Here is an 18072-nt window from a genome sequence, read left to right on the forward strand (position 1 = left end):
CCTACCTACTACTGGCCCGTAATCAGCGACCTGTCCATCGCTGGACAGGTGACCTGTCAATCACTAGGCAAACAACCCTGTATTATATCTCTTATGTCCTATTAATGACACAATTATTTAAAAAATCGCATTAAGGTCACACATTAGAAGAAGTGAAATTAGCTACTGAGGCCGAATTTATCGACCACAACCCAAATCGAGAATTTGGGTTGTGGTCCCATTGACTTGCATGGAGTTGGGCAGTTTGGAGTCTTTTGGGAGCCGGACTCTAGTTAGAAGCAGCTGCAGACACTTCTATATTGGCTTCAAAATTCACTTGTGGTTTTGGCCATTTGGTTAAAACAGACCAATATTAAGGAAGAAGGTTCTGCACACTTAGATGCATGCAAGTTTATTTAATAAATCAAGTGCCAAGCTTTCGGTCACAAGACCTTCATCAGGGCAAAGCAGCCTTCACAATGAACTAGGTCCATATATGATCATCAGTGCGATCAGCTGTATAGATAACACCTGTGCTGTATTGCTCTTGCTCAGATGGGAAGTGTAGTTCAGCAGATACTTAGTGTGTAGTCCTCTCTAGATGCACACAAGAACATACATACATTCACTAGAAGGAACACAAGAGGATGTATAATCCGCATCACAAGTGCGAACACTCAACAAGCACAGTGTGCAAAAAAATGACAAACATCCAGAAAATAGAAAAGAAAAAATACTTAACATATATATTTAAGGGGTAAAGGAACTGCACAGACATCAGGAAGGCCGTCATGAAGTGCAGTTCCTAAAGCCCTAGGATTTCAGATAAACCGATGAAATCTCATAAAAACTCCACATTATAACATGACACTCATGTCAAAATCGACATTTAAACCCATAGGATATAAGGAGCCTAGTGTGTGTATCCAAAACAGTTCCCTTTGACACAGTCTTTTGTCAATATCTCCTCCTCTTGGCAATTGCACTTGCTCAGAACAGAACAAAAAATGAGAATAAGGCTTTTGACCCTAACATGTTTGCATGTTAACACGTTTGCCTTACCCTCTCCTGTTCAGAGTTCAGCCAGATTCCCATCGTGATCACAATGGGGAAATGACCACTAACCACCAGCCTGGTAAACGTTGGCTGTGACTGGTAATTTAGTTGACCAGTCACACTGCAGGGTATCCAGCCATCCTCAGGAGGTCCTGCTCTATTCCAAAAATCTAACTGGCTGCTTCAACAGTAAAAGTGTCTGGTGAATTTTGGAAACCACCAACCACCGATGTTGACGGACAGAAGCCGTCAGTTTCCTTCCCCGCTAAGAACATAAATTCTTATTTACAGCAACCACTTGAGAATAAACCGAAAAACCCCAAACTAACCAAACCGCCTCTCACTGCATGTTTAGCTTTTCACCTTGAGGAAATGATTTAAGAGGGATTTAAGGAGAGCCACTCTCTGTCTTGCCATTTAACACACAACTTACAGACTAAATATGGAAATCTCCATCCTGCCAAGCCCGCTTCATTAAGAGCAAGACCAGCAGTTCTGTGACTACATAATTTTCCACTTTGCTTTCACTTTCACAGAGTCTACACTGTTATGAATAAAGATTTTTGGGAGAAAAAAAAATCAATAGAAAAAAAAACAGCAAAGCTTGGTGTTCCTATACTGCTGCTGCTAGTCAGGAGAAAAATTATGTTTCCAAATATATTCACATGCACACACACACAAATATTGCTAACACAAACCCCCCCACACACACACACACACACACACATTCACAGGCACCCATTCACACATACACACACACACAATCGTTTTGGGCTGTTAAGATAGAAAAATTATGTCTGTAAGCATATTCCCAACACACATGCACACAAACACACACACACTCACACACCACCATTGTTGCCTTATCCACCTAAGAAAGATAGGGAAATGAATTTTGTTTTGAAGTATATTCTTAACACACAATCATCTTGGCTTAATCCACCTCAGAAAATTATGTTTTTTAAGCATATTTCTACCACGCACACACACACTCATCACCATTCTCTAATCTCGGTCTAATCCACTTCCCAGCAGGCCCTCAAACACCCTCTTCCTCAGTCATCTGCAGCCAATCAGAGATCGGTAATGAGCCGTGCTGGGGCTCTGATTGGCTGCGTTTTCCACAGCAGGGATGAGAGGGGCTTTCAAGGGCCAGGGCAAATTCAAAAAGACCACAAATAAGAGTCAACAATATTTGAAATGGCCCTATTGGACATAACAGCCCTCATGGTAAACGCTGGAATTAAGTTGTTCAATCAAGATGAATGAATCACGGAGATGCTTCAGTGAAAAGTGAGTGGCACAGTGGCCTAGTGGCTGAAAAGACGAGGGCTGCACAATTAATCGGATATTAATCGAGATGAGCATTAAACAAATGAGTGGTGTAACCAATCACAGACAGATCCGTCGAGCTTGTGAGTGCACCGGCCAATCAGAGCCATTCACATTATCCGACCAATCCCGAGCCGTGCTGCTAAGCCTGCTTTGAACAGTATGATCCCTAGTAGCATCTTTTAAGAAGTGTGAATTTCTCTTCTGTTTGTGGTAGCGAGCCTCCCACACAACTTGAGAGGTAGGGCTAGATTAAAATGAGTAACGCTGAACCTGGCTCATTTATTTATTTAAAAGTGCAATAAAGTAATTTCAGAACACTGTTAATGGCTTGATTTGTTTTGGTTGGTAGAGAATACAGTATATGCAGTTAGCAACACAAAATAGGTATTTAATTGAAATTATATTAAAGGAATAGTTCACCCAAAAATGAAAATTCAGTCATTATCTACTCACCCCCATGCCGATGGAAAGTCGGGTGAAGTTTCTTAGTCCACAAAACAGTCCTGGAGCTTCACAGCAAAACACTGTGGACTGGACTACGTATTTTGCTGCATTGCATCATACGTTTTTATATTGTTATATTACATCTGGGACTGGTTCAATACTAGTGAACTTCGAGCTCGTGCACCCACTTCAGACGGGGTGCGCGCTAACGTGAACGCGGCTTTGAGCTCAGCAGCTACAGTGAAGATTTCGGCTAAAAAAAAGGTGTAAATGTCGTCTTTTCAAGTCAGCTTGGGATCTCGGGGCATCCGGAGACTTGGATTACGCCGGACGAGCTGTATGGAGTCATTTTATGGTTTTTTTTGGGTTGTTTTTTTTTACGTTTTAAGACAAGTCCCCAGCAACTTTGGTTGTTTAGGAGAATGCTGCAACGCTGTTTTGCTGTGAAGCTCCAGGACTGTTTTGTGGACTAAGAAACTTCACCTGACTTTCCACCGGCATGGGGGTGAGTAGATAATGGCTGAATTTTCATTTTTGGGTGAACTATTCGTTTAATCAAAATTATAATCGCAATTACAATATCAAGGCAATATATCAGCAATAATAATTTTTGTGATAATCGTGCAGCCCTAGAAGAGACCATCCTTCAACCAGAAGTCCTGGGTTAGGCGACAGGGAAAAGACGGCCGTCACATGCATAAAGAGAAGAGATCATTACACATTACCCGATTTTGTCATTCAAAAACATTTCCCCATTCGTCCAAAACAGTTCACTGTGAATACGGTTACGAAACAGGTGTCGTTTCGGGCTTTACAGTACAGAAGCTCCAGTCAACAGTTACATTGCAAATGTATTTTGAAGCAATATTACTTATATAGCGATATTACTTATATTCGATATTATTATAACACTGATGAAGAATTCTGTATATGAGAATTCTTTCACTAAATTTGTAATTGCATACTTCGGTGGATTGAGCCAGGCACATTACCATTTTATATGAGTATTGTTCCTCAGAATAAAGTTGTATAGCAAGTTATCAAGAGTGGAGCAAGTGGATTTGGGAAACTACTCATGTATCCTACGTCAGTGGGAGTGGTTGTTCTTCTTTTCCAGTTAATTTCCTTTTTCTTGCTCTTTGTTTTAAACTCTAATTGGCTGTTGCCAGGGTCAGATTGTTAGATTTCAGTCTTGGTGAGTCTCAGACCGCTTCGCACTACACAAGCCCGTCCAGACTTGGCCCGACAAAATTAAACACGTTTGAAAAAATCTTATTGGGCCAAAGGGCCAGAGTCTCCAGTCTGGCTATCTGATCGATCGTCGGGCCAGACTGCATCTCAAAAACAATGCTTGGAGAACAGTTGCATCCATCGGGCTCGATGCTAAGCTTTATTGTTGTTGTTTTTTCTATTTATTTTCAATTAATGCCAGCTAATTAGTGCTTGGTAGCTATGTATGTTAACTCATCAAAACGATGTAATGTTACAAAAGGCAATACCAAAGCAGTGGAAAAATATAAGATTTGCCGCCGCTCTCACCGCAGGCTACCAGAGAACAGCTGATTGGTAATATCTCTGTCACGCTGATGATGATGATCATGATGATGATGATGATGGAGCAGAGCAAAAAGTCCCTGGGGCTTCAGAGCCTTGACAACCTCTAAAAAAAGCACACATCATGCTCTGTGGAAAAACAGGCTATGTAAGTCCACTTTAAAGCAAAGTTGGGCTGCTCTGTGTCTGAGCCTGACCTCTGACCTCCCTGTGGAGGAAGCAAGAGAAAAGAGAATTTCCCTACAAGGACCGATAAAGTAACAGATTATTACATTGCTAATGTAGACTGTTGGAAACACCTTTACGTACCTGGCAAGTAAAAAAAAAAAAAATTCAGTCCATCTGTAATTTTACGTGTCAGCTTCAATTTTCTCTCTTTCCATTAAAATACATCACCAGATATCCACACTATCTGCCTCAGAACAATTTAACAAGGGCATGGGCCTCCACAGTGATTTTAAAACCAAGGTGAGTGAAAGCTTCTCCACCCACCATGGTTTGAAGGCTATGGAGTGGGCAGACTGGAGCTGAAGTCAACACATCCAATTAGTAAGTTTAACAGCACAAAGCAGCATTGATGTTTTGTTTCCAACAGTTACAGTTAATGAGTGAGTTAATAAGTGAAGTAAACATCAAAATACCAAACTGAATTTTAGTTTCCCTTGGACTGCCCATCAGGACAATGGTAAAAGGTTAGAAAAACAACAGATGACGATGGTTTAGCGATTAGGCTGGAGTTGCTCAAATCTCTAGCCATAATTAAAGTGAATGTCATCCTGTATACTTCCACTCATACAGCACAACACTATCAGCTAATCACCAGGGTGAAAAATGAACACCAGCCAAACTGTGGCTGTGGCTGCGGGTTAGTCGACTATCAACTATCGACTATCGGTTCTAGAGCTGCTCGACTATGGCAAAAATTATAATCCTGATTATATTGCTAAATATTATCATGATGATTATTAATCATGATTATTTGTCTTGCTTTCAGGAAGCAAAATTGTTTTATTGTAATTTTGCACAATAACATATTTTCACTTTTTTCCTCTGCATATCACAGCTCAACTAGGTCAACTACAAACCCCTGCTGCATCGAAACCTGTGCAAACTATGTTATCAATAGAAAGTGATCTCCAATAGCTTGCCCGAAAGTGGGGTGTGGTTAGGCTACTTGCTGCACCTAAAATATACTGATACTGATACCTGTATGTGACATGTTGGCACAAGTAACTCTGTGGCAATTTCTGTCACATAAAACACACACATACTGTAGATAAAGCTCAACAATGACCAGTTTGCTAAGCCTGTAGTAGAATCATATTCAGCAACACCGGCTCATCATATGTAAAACAAGAGGCAGTTGAGCAGTGTAATGTCTCGCCATAATCACCATGACACAGCCTACCAAATATAACCACTTATGAAAATTAGGTAATTAATTAAGCTTATTAATGCATTATAACACATGGGTGGTATTAATATCAACTCCATATGAAGTGTATTATTATTTTTATTATCATTATTAATATTATCTTATGGCATGAATTAGTTAAGTAGGCTAGATTGAAGAAACTCAGTTTTTCACCATTAATATGTAAATTTATGCAGCAAGGTGCTCCAAAATCTAATTAGATCATCTTGTCCATAAGGGGAAACTGTGGTGTAAGTATGAAGTTTCTATCATGTATTGTTCTTGAGTTAGCCTATTTAGTTCACAAGAATGTGTCTCCATAGACAGACAGACAGACAGACCATGACGACACAATGTCCCAAACCATGGTGGCAGGACATTAAAAATCCTATTGCAAAGACACTTGTACAAAATACTTTGTTTACTAATACAGGGTTTCCCACAGTGGTTTACAGTCAAGGTGGGCAGCAATAAAATATGACATTTGAACAACTAAGGCCAGTGTAACAATACTGTATGTTATGCAAACTAATCAGTATGGTATGCAGTTTGTTTAGTCACTGCCACAGCTGAACTGCTGTCACTGACTGTGGAGCAGGGTGGAGCCCATTCTCTACAGCTGAGCCAGCCATGCCTCTCTATGGAGGCTCATGATGATCTATTAGACAACACACAGTGCCAAAGAGAAACAAGCTGGACGGGGAATTTACATGAGCCATCAGTGAAATGCTGGTAGATTCTGGCTGTAGCATGTGTGCCGACTAACTCGAACCCACTTTGGCTGGTAGCCAACCATGACTTTAGGATATTTCTATCCCTTTGGCTGGCGAAGCATTGAAAGTGGCAAGTGAATACTGGGATCTAGCAGCAAGCTAGATACAGCCTTGGTATGCTAGATATGAGTCACCAAACATACCAGACATATTCACAGCCACTATTAAGTGAGGGAACATTCATCAGTAGCAACTCATGACTGCTGTCACCTAACTTATCCAGCTAATCCCTAAGTTTGAACTGGCCCAGCTAGCCACAATTAGCGTCAACAGAGCTCCTAACTGCAGCTCAGTGGCTCGTTAATACTTTGAAACAGCCGTTAACTGTGAGCAGTTTGTGCACTGTGCAATTTATTATTCATAAAGTCCTACTTTACAACACGTCAGAGGCTACTGCTAGCTTGTTTAGTAGCTGTTCCAGCTGCTAAGCTAACAAGCTGTCAGTTGTCGGAACAGGTAAACAAAGCTGGGATGCTACAGTAGCTAAGGCTAACGTTAGCCAACACACTAACTTAGCCACAAACTTACAGTAGTAAGCCACGACAGGGTCCCGTTTCTCATGCTCCTGTGCGGTCCGCAGGTGGTGTTGGATGGGTTTGAGCTGAGCCGGCAGGGCCATGTTTGTTAAAAACCCTCCAGAAGACGAATAAATATCAATGAAAGTGAGAACTGGCTCGTTGTTGATGTTAGCAAAAGTGTTCCCCTGTCGTCCTTCACTTCCGCATATCTATCCAATAGGAGCAGCTGCCCACGCAGGACGGAAGACGTCATCAGCTGTTCAAGTGCCCCTTCATGCAAAGGTCTCATATCTTTGCTCCTTATGTAATGCATAAAGAGACTGTACTGCACCTTTTCTGAGAATGTAATCACTCTAACTAATGGGATGACTTTTGTTCATTTATTGTGTAAAGTGTGCAGTGGGCTAACGTCAATCTTTTGAGTAAGAGTAACCTCTTACTCAAAAGATTATTATTTTTGGAGCATCACCCTCAGATTGTGACTTTACTTGTACAAAAGTACTACAAAAGAAATGTACTTATTTTTTACAACTCTTAAATATCCAATAAATCCAAAAGCTCCAAAAATCAAAGTTTAAATGTTTCTGTTTTTAATCCATCTTAATTGTAATCATAACCTTATGAATTATCCATAACATATCTTAGAGTTGTGATACTCCAAACACTTTTTTTCTTCTCTCCTGTCTTAAAAGTCTGTACCCAGTATCTTATAGGTACTTATGATGTACTTGTATGTTCTTAATATCTTTTTGCAACATCCACTCAACATCCACTCATTACACAGGCAACAGTCTAATATACAGTATGCCAGTCTGCTGTAACTCCCATACCAGCCTTTATCTCTTCCTTTATTCATGGGACACATGGAGCTGTCCTGGTGTTGGCCCAGACCTACAGCACTATCACTCATACACACATACACACACACACACACACATATACACACACTCGCACATGCACACACACGTACACACACACACTTGATGTCCTTTCTTTGCCTTGTATCGAGCTTGTTTCATAAAAAGCACTATATAAATTAAAGTTATTTGATTTATGGGCTTGTCAGTTAAAATGCGGTTGGGATTTGTGTGCTGCTGAGCAGCAGTGGACCTGGAGCATGAACTCAATGACTTTCTCCCTCATACGTCTATCTATCTATCTATCTATCTATCTATCTGTCTATCTGTCTATATATATATAGGCCTATACATATATATATCCTTTTAATCAATCAACCAACCAATCAACCAAGTCAATAAATCAATCAAAAATGAAACAAAGACAATTGTAGACATTTTTAATCAATCATCTCAAGACAAAACAAGTAGGAAAATCACTGGTTACCTAAACAGCAGCACTCAGACGGACAGAAGGACAGAGTTTTGTTTAAATATATGCGTTGGTCATAAAATGTGCCTCTATTTATTTGACAAAGCTGAGAGGTTGTGGACTGAATGTGGACAGAATGAGTCAAATACAGAGACAGAGCACAGCTGATGAAAAATGAAATGAGTATCAGTTCCCCTGCACAACTAAGGAAGCTACATGTAACAACATGGGTAAAAATCCAAAATATAAAAATGAAAGAAAATGTTTGTGTGTGCGTGTGTGTGTGTGTGTGTGTGTGTGGAATATGTATGGTGCAGCATACTCTTTCCAGAAATGACCCTGATATTTTTGCTCAAAGGAAGCATCAAGACATGTTAAATCCTGCATAAGACCAAAAAAATCTCAAAGCTCTACAGATATTAACCGGAATAATCAATCTTATACACCATCTGTTTTCTGAATAGCTAAATATAAGTAATTCTATGACAGGTAACCTCAGCTTCATGTATAAACTTGAACAAGCTCTTTACCAAGACTAGCCTATGGACCTAAAAGCCTTAAACCTGTAGAATAACTTTTAATATAAGCCCAAAAAAATAAAATTTTTGATTGTGCTTTTTGGCTTTGGCCAACCTGAGCAAAATATTGTCATAAATGGATTTAACTACTGCTTTGCCGTGGTGAGCTATCGGCCTATTTGGTCAAGACTAGAGATGCTATGAAGACTAGCATTAGACCTAGAGGTAAACAGTGATGTGGCGTCACAGCAGGACAAGCTGAGCGATGCTTGAAAAGTCGTTTGGGGCAGCAAGGTGGCTGGTTCATTTTTAAGTCACTGTAGATGAGAGCATGAGCTTAAGTGTCTACTGGGTTGGCAGTACTTGAAAGTCACATGATATGAACATTTTAACATTCCCATTTTTCATTTTCTATGTCATAATATGCACCCATTTAACAATAAATGCCAAAAGATGATGCACAAAATTTTCATTTTCTTCTATTTTTTATATCAAAATCTTACTTTTACTTTCTGGAACATGGTGGAAAATCTTTAGTGGTTAGGTATACATCAAAATTCCAACCAATAAAACCATAACAGATTTTTGAACAATCCCATCATTACACCATTCCCATCAAATAAATCTGCCTCTGATTGGTTTACACCATCGGCCACATTTGAGTGACCCCTCCCCCTGTTATGTCTCGCTGTTTCAACAAGAAATACATCAAATTACAAAAGCAGAATGCTCTCAAAATGCAATTTCATTGTGACTTAAAGGGTTGCACTTCAAATATCCCTGGTGACATCACATCACAGAGTTTACCTCTAGGCAAAGACCCTGTTTGTGAAAAAATGTGGCATTTCACATCTGGATTTAGAGGTCAGTCTGTGAGGAGCAAACAGGCAGAATTTGGTCAAATTTAGGTTGTGTGCAAGATGTAATATGACAGTCGATGGACCCTTCAGTCCATAGTACCTTACAGTACCATGACTGCATGCGTTTTCAATATTCCCACAGTATGGGAATCAAACCCAGTGGGAATCGAACCCCTAAACATGCCATGCTCCACCCATTCAAGCTGTACAGCACCACAGATGTGAAACACTACATTTTTATTTAATGTAAACGAGGCCTAAGTCTAGGTGACAGAACTTTTAGAGGCAAAATTCAAAACCATCCTCCAGTCACAGATACCAGAACGCAGAATCCCACAGACCACAGGGGTCACATACCTGTTTCAAATCCTCTCAAACACAGTCTGACTAATGAGGTGTTGGGTAGTTTGGGATCAGTTGGAGTGGTCCCAACATGCTGGAAAAGCTTATTTAAAGGGTTTAAAAGGATTTGAAATAAAGGTTTGAACCACTTTTGTCTGGTAATGCAATATTGTACCTGAGATGATAAACACATAGCTGAAAACTTCATAACAAAAGTTGGATGGATGTCTGATAAAAACAACATTACAAAACAAGAGAGGTAATCATTTTAAAATACATCTACAGTGACACCAAAGGTAAAATCAAAGAAAGCATTATGTGTATTACTACAAGCTAGGAAAAGGCCATATAAAGAGAGTGGGGGGTAGAGAACACCCTTGACCAAGATTTCCAAAGTAGAGGAGAGGTGTTTTTTTGAGTCATACATGGGCAAAAGCAAAACCACTGTTTCAAATAGATCTTAACAACTTGATGAGCACTTGATTTCACTCACCAGCCCAAAAAATGTATGCATTATAGCATTAAATGTGAGATTAAATGAAGAACTGTGTTTTCTTTCTTTTAGTATTTGAAACATATTGCTGCTGTCAGAGAGAACAAAATATGTAACTACAACTTTGATTAATTTGTTTTTCTTACTTTCTACTAATTAAAAGTTTATATGGTCATTTATTAATGGCTTTCATGACTTGTGAGCCCTGTTAAAAACTCCATTCTATAATTCCAAAAATACATGGCCATCAGTGAGAAAATAACCCTTGGCTTTTGTCATTCTTGAAAAACATATTTTTTGCTGATATGTGGTTTTTCATCTGGCAACAGCAATATTCTGCTCTGATTTTGTCCAAGTCTGTTAGCAACCTCACTTATGTGATATTTTGGAACATTGTCTGAGACCTGGTAAGACCAAGTCTTGATGTTTGGACAAGCTAGCGGTGGTGGTTCAATACCCACTCTGTTAAACAAGCACATACTGCCCAGCAATTCCCTTCAGCAATTCATCATTGGATGTCAACCTATATGTCGTTTGTACAATTGCATTATAAATCTGTAAGCATGGACAAATGCTCAGCATTTTTTGTCTCGTCTAGCAATTGATTATTTTTTACTGATATTGGAAAAAAAAAAAAGATTAGAGAGATGGTAATATTTTTAAATATTTCAATTCCAACGCATTTGTATACCCCAAATTAAAACAACACTTTTTATATATCCCAAATTAATTATCTTTCAGACTATGAATTCCTTTAACGTTTTAAAATCTGAATCAGGGAGTTTATCTAGTCTGTTTTTTCTAGTTATTACACCAGGTCAATTTTTTACCCATTTTTTTTTTCTCCAATGGTGTATTATTTACCCTCAGAGAGAAAGCCACTACATGTCAACCATTTCCACATGGACTGCACAGTGATGGCATCTCTGTTGTGACATAGCTTAAAGACCTTAAGATAGTCTTTTGTTTTAGCCTTCCTGGAGCACCACATCGGTGGGGTTTTGCATGTTTTAGACAGATCACTTGGCTCCACTCTACCAGGCAATTTGAATGTTGTTTTGGACCCAGCCATCTGAAAAGGATTTTCAACTCCATCAAGAGACCATAACAAAGTTGTGGCGCTCATGTTGATGGAAGTAAAGGTCAGAACACGCTGGAAGCTACAACTGAGGCATATTGGAAGTGATAACTGTAACACCTGGAAGTGTCAACAGCTTTGGCACCTGCATTTCACCACCCCATGGGTAAAGTTACTGCATCACATTTTCTTTAGAATGACATCATGATAACACAGCCAGTTCTACAGTCTGATTCTTAGATTTGGTCCCCACCAAGAGGGCCAGCTAGACTATAGTGTTTGTATCCATGCATTCACCCAGTTGTATGCTACTGGCTAAATTATTTGCATTGTTTGCAGTTATTGTATTACATGAAGACCTTTTGACTTTTGGTCAAGGCTTCAGAAACTTCATAAAAAATGGCTGTTTGAGTCCACCGTTGGAACTCTAAAACTGGACCAGGTTCAGAGCAGATGCATCAAGGTGGTTTGATGAAGCACTTGATGCTTTCAGTGTGCACTGGGCCATTGAAACCAATTGGTGCATTTGAAAATGCAAGCGTCTGATGCTTCCAGTGTTTTTCTTCCTTAAGAGTTTCAGATCTGAGGTAAAACTGGGTAAAACTGTGAGAAAGGGGGTTTAGAGACCCCCAAGCTGCTAGGGGCCACCAGGTTTCTGACTTTCTGAGGTTTCTGGGCTTTCTCATGGTCCAATGTGACCAGCATCACACTTTCTAGTAGCACCATGTCTTGAGGTTTTAGAACAAAGTTATTCCTACTGGCACATATCTGTCCCATATGGATAAATAATAGATCTATATTCTGTCATAACAGACACTAGCAAAAGTCAGTTGACACCTGTCTTTCACAGTTATCTTGTGGAAAAAAGAAAACCAAAAATCTTTGTGTCCCTTCCCCCCAACAGTTCAGAGGCAGAGGTACATAGTTTCTGGCCGTTGTGTCCACCCTCGGACTCGGCCAATACAGACACACAAATATCTGAAATATGACCAAGGATGATCACTCTATAGCTAAGGGCAAAAAACACCTAGACTTGCCAGCTCTGACATTGTTGCACCCTCTCAAATTTCTTGGTGCAACTCACTATGGACCACAGGTGAGGTTTTGCCATCACGTTAGCTTCCTGGTTTGTAAATGTCCAGCAGTAGCTAACCAGGCGGCCATTAAAAAACTGGCAGAATTAGTGTTGTATTTTCACCCTTAGTCATTTGTGTGTGTGTGTGTGTGTGTGTGTGTGTGTGTGTTTTTGTGCGTGTTTGTGTGTGTGTGTGTGTGTGTAGAAGGTGTCATTGGTTGGTGAGATAACCGAGCCGTCGGCAGAGTATCTCAAAAATCTCGGCAATGCAGAGCAGTATGGTGATGACAGTGAAGGTGTACATGGCACTGAGGAAGATGGTTTTTTCAAAGTGTTCGGGCACCATGCACTTAGTCACATTAAAGGTCTTTTCCAAAGCACTGGCATCGCACATGTACAGCGGGTGGACCTGGGAGACAGAAAGAGAGAGGTAAGGACGCACCTGTGATTGGTACATAGACAGCACTTAAGAATTTTGCTGAGAAATGTGCTTTCATTCTCATTCTTATTATTGAATTATACACTCACTTTATTAGGTACACCGAGCAAGTACATGGGAGGACCCTTGTTTGGCCCCAGAACAGCCTTACTTCCTCAAGGCATGAATTCAAAAAAGTGCTAGAAACGTTCCACAGGGATCGCGGTCCATGCTGAGCCAAAAGCATCACCCAGTTCCTGCAGATTTTTCAGTGGCACATTCATGCTGAGAACATCCCGTTGCACCTCATCCCAAAGGTCTCTATTGGGTCTATTGGGTTGCGATCTGGGGACTGCTCAGGGTATCGGCGGAAACTCAAGTCACTGTCACGTTCCCGGAACCATCTTGAGACGATACATGCTTTTGTGACATGGTGCATTATCCTGCTGGAAGCATCAATATGTAAAAGGGTAGGCTGTGCCATTTCCCAGAACCACTACCCAAGGTCGGACCCTGCCACCAGCGTTGACAGAAGTAAAGGTCAGAATGCAATACCTGATGCGTATTGAAAGCGATAACTGTCATACATGCAGAATTGGCACTTGCACCCCATGGGTAAAGTTCCTGCATCACATTTTTTTAGAATGACATAAATGATTATCCACAGCCAGTTCTACAGTCTGCTTCATCTTTTATATTTGGTCACCACTAAGAGGACCAGCTAGACTAGTGTTTACATCCATGCGTTCACACAGTCGTATGCTACTGGCTAAATTATTGTATTACATGAAGACATTTTGACTTTTGATCAAAGCTTACTGTGGCTTCAGAGTGACTGCTTCAGTCCGCTGTTGGCATTATCCTGCTGGCAGTATCAATAAGTAAAAGGGCAGACTCTGGTCATTTCCCACCACCACTAGCCTGTACCACTGACACCAGGCAGGGTGGATCCATGGATTCATGCTGTGTACACCAAAGTCGGACATGCTTATGTCATGTTGCCACCAGCATGTCGTAACAGAAAAACAGGAAGACCAAGCAACAGTTTTCCACCCTTCAATTATCCACATTTGATGACCATGTGGCCGTTGTAGCTTCATATTCTTGTTCTCAGCTGACAGGAGTGGAACCAGCATGGTCTTCTGGCGCTGTAGTCCGTCTGCTTCAAGGTTTCGCAAAAGTTTTGCATTCTGAGATGATCTTCTTCACACCGCTGCTGTACTGAGCTGTTGTTTGCATACTTGTGGCCTGCCTCTTGGCTTGAACAAGTCTCCTCTGATTGTCAACTAATTTTTGCCCACAGGACTGCTGCTGACTGGATATTTGTTGTTTATCACACCATTCTCGGTAAACTGCAGTGTGCTACAATCCCAGGTGGTTGGCATTTTATGGGATGCTGAAATCGGCACATCTGACACCGACAATAATACCACATTCATAGCCGCTGAAATCACGCCTCTTCTGCCCATTCTATCATTTAGTCATACACTATCTGAAGTTCTCGACTCTCGTCTGGATGCTTTATGTACTCAGTCACAGCCACCTGACTCGTGGTCTGGACGAGAGGAATAAAGGTGTACCTAATAAAGTAGCCGTTATTGTAAATCATTATTAGCTGACAGACCTGGAAGCCGAAGAGGTGGCTCTGTAGCCAGAAGGCGACGACCTCCAGGATGATGCGTAGCAGAACAGAGATGATGTAGAAGACGGTGTAGATGGGTCGCTGGAGGATCTCCTCCTGGTCGATGTTCTTACAGGCTGCATAGAGGTGGAACACCGCCCCAGGAACCAGCACTGTTACTAGCTGTAACGCCCAGAAGACCTGCAGGAGGGAAGGAAGGAGGGAAAGAGGTAAGGAAGGAGGGAGGAAGGGAGGAGGAAATGAAAAGAGAGAGGGAGGGAGGAAGAAGGGAGGAATTGATGGAGATAAGAGGGAAGGAGAAGAGCAAGAAAGAAAGAAGGGAGGGAGGGTGGAAGGAAGGAAAGTACAGAGGCAAGGCAAAGAAGGAAGGTAGGACAGTAGGATGGAAGGGATACAAGGAAGGAAGGAAAGTAGGGAGGAAGGGAAGTAAGGATGGGAAGGGAGGGAGGAATGAAAAATGGATGAACGAATGGAAAGAAGAAAGGAAGGAAAAGGACAAAAGGAAAGAAAGGAAGGAAGGAAATTAAGGGAGGAATTAAGGGAGGAAGGGCAGGAGAGGAAAAGAAAGAAAGAAAGAAAGAAAGAACATGACTCGAGACATTGGTTTTAAATTGGCCATCCAGATGCTGCAGGTGAATAAAATATGTCAGTTTTGTTAACTGCGGCTGGCAGGAACTCAGTCGACTCTCATGATTCCTGCGATGTTTCACCTCTCCTGAATTACATTTTCCAAACACCAGCTGCTTGTCCTTCAAGTTGGTTCAAGTGGAATATTCTGAATTTGGCTGGCTTGTTGGATATATCGCTTCAGTAACAACAGAACGTAAAATAATAAAACGCCTTGTACATTTATTGCACCTGGTGATTAAAGTGGTTCTGATTTCTGTAGGTTTGGTTTGGTTTGGTTTAGTTTAGTTTAGTTTAGTTTAGTTTAGTTTAGTTGTGTAATGTATTTAGTGAGTAAGTTTTGATTTGTTGTATTTACAATGTTATGGGTCTGAACTGGTTGGAGCAACTTAGTTTAGCATAACTTAGTTTACCTTAGCTTAGTTTAGCTTAGCTTAGTTGTACCTGTGATGTTATGGGTCTGAACTGGTTGTAGCAGTGTAACCTTGTTTAGTTTAGTTTAATTTAGTTTAGTTTACTTGTACCTGTAGTATATGGGTCTGAACTGGTTGTAGCAGTTTAACCTACGTAGTTTAGCTTAGCTTAGCTTAGTTTACGGTGACCAGATGTCCCGGTTTGTCCGGGATTGTCCCGGTTTCAAGATGGGTGTCCCGAGTCCCGACAAATATCTGTAAAACACTAAAATCTCTCGGTTTCCAACATTCACTACCAAACTGTCCCGGTTTTCACCACAATTAAAATAATAATAATAGTATTATACTTGTTTTCAGAGCTTACATAGACATTTATCATGTTCTGTCCTGCTCATTATTACCTAACCCAATCAAAAAACATAAACAATGCACCACATAAACTATGTTTTGGTGGATTTTTGGAGACAAAACATCATTTTTCGTTTGCTGAGGCGCTGTCCATGGTGTTGAAAGGTGCAGTCACTAGGTGTGCTAAGCGCTGAAATAATTGTCCCAAACCTGATGAAAACACCTATGGTGCGTGCATAAGCGCATACATGTGCACGTGCATGAACGTGCGCTACACTTAAGGGTCCCGGTTTGGGGGTTTGAAAATGTGGTCACCCTAGCTTAGTTGTATCTGTGATGGTCCAAACTGGTTGTAGCAGGAAACTTAGTTTAGTTTAGTTTAGTTTAGTTTAAGTGTAGTTGTACCTGAGGTGTTATGGGTCTGAACTGGTTGTAGCAGGAAACTTGTTAGTTTAGTTTAGTTTAGTTTAGTGTAGTGTAGTGTAGTGTAGTGTAGTTTAGTTTAGTTTAGTTTAGTTTAGTTTAGTTTAGTTTAGTGTAGTTGTACCTGAGGTGTTATGGGTCTGAACTGGTTGTAGCAGTACAGGTTGAGTTCTCGGCGGTCGGGGTCGCAGCTGAAGTGCAGAGCCTCATTCCCATAGACGGCGAATCCAAGAACGCCCAGGAAGAACATCCGCACCGAGCCGAAGAACAAGGTGTGGAACTGGCCTATCACCGTAGGAGGCCTGAGCTGGTACACACACACACACACACACACACACACACACATATACAAACACAAGCGATCATGAACATACAGCACAAACAGAAATGCACATTCAGGCAACACACAAACATACACATACACATTAAAGCAAGCAAATGCATACACACAAGCAGGCACATGCACACAGGCAAGGACACAAAAATAAGTACACACACGCATGCACACACACACACACACACACAGGTGATCATATGTGCGCACAGACACACATGTACAAGCACAAAGTGTACATTATGTATAGGTCCACATATGTGTACAAACAAGCATTCACACATTCATGGCACAGACACACAAATGTATGGGACAAACAAATGTGCATGGACACACACACGCGCGCACACACACACACAGTCACAGTCAGACAAAGAGAAAATACCTTTTGTCAGCCAGATAAATGCACCTGTGACAGTGGCTCTCTGGAAGCTACAACAAAACCCGTTCAGATGAAACATTTCCAATCTACTCTCTGTATCTACTCTCTAACACATACTGTGAATGATGTTTAACAGTGACAGGCCTAAATGACACGCTCAAACAGCAAAGAGCCGCTTGTCTCACAAATATAGCAATCAAATACATATGACAAAGGAGGTAAAAGGAGATGGATTAACGATTAAAAACAGATCAATGCCTTTTCACTTTGAGCCTCAGGAGGGATAATTATTCAAAGTCTCCCCCGGTGTAACCATCAAATCCTGAACTGCAGTAAGCGTGAGCCGGGTAGGCCTATCTGCTCGGATGAAATTAACACTAAAACGCTCCTCAGTCGGCCTTTGTGATCTACTTACACATCCTTCATAGAAGTTTTTGATGTAGTTTAAAGACATGGTTTGCCTGTTGTTGTCCCCTGGTCAGTTGCAGGGCCGCTGCAGGCCTTCATGGCCGGTTTGCTGGCACCAGTCAAAGGCCACCAACAGTAAGGCGAAAAAGTCACTATCTCCAACTGACCTCTCTCTCTCTCTCTTTCTCCCTCTCTCTCTACGTCTCTCTCCCTCTCTCTCGCCTGAAAGCCCGTGTCAATGCATATTTTTTTGCCCTTTATCCCTCCATCAATTGACTCGCTCAGTAGAAAAAGGACAACAGAGATGGA

The 18072-nt window shown here is 41.0% G+C and overlaps 2 protein-coding genes across 2 annotated transcripts in view; both read right to left on the reverse strand.

Moving 5' to 3' along the window:
- The window catches only part of vta1 (vesicle (multivesicular body) trafficking 1), a gene marked incomplete at its 3' end in the record, with an annotated part of 64941 nt that extends 57677 nt beyond the window's left edge, over positions 1–7264 (reverse strand). The window contains 1 exon segment of the mRNA XM_071515937.1: positions 7084–7264. Coding sequence (XP_071372038.1) covers positions 7084–7174 — 91 coding nt within the window.
- Positions 7265–12979: 5715 nt separating this feature from the next.
- gje1a (gap junction protein epsilon 1a) lies at positions 12980–17809 on the reverse strand. The gene is made up of 4 exons (XM_071515938.1): positions 17771–17809; positions 16764–16946; positions 14811–15008; positions 12980–13177 (listed from the first exon to the last, which is right to left on the reverse strand). The coding sequence occupies exons 1-4, from the start codon at positions 17807–17809 to the stop codon at positions 12980–12982; spliced, it is 618 nt and encodes a 205-aa protein (XP_071372039.1).
- Positions 17810–18072: the final 263 nt, after the last annotated feature.

The sequence above is a fragment of the Centroberyx affinis genome, unplaced genomic scaffold (assembly GCF_046629955.1).
Source record: "Centroberyx affinis isolate AG114_WGS23_722 - 3 ecotype Tasmania unplaced genomic scaffold, CSIRO-AGI_Caff_v1 ptg000381l_1, whole genome shotgun sequence".
Classification (NCBI taxonomy): Eukaryota; Metazoa; Chordata; class Actinopteri; order Beryciformes; family Berycidae; genus Centroberyx; species Centroberyx affinis.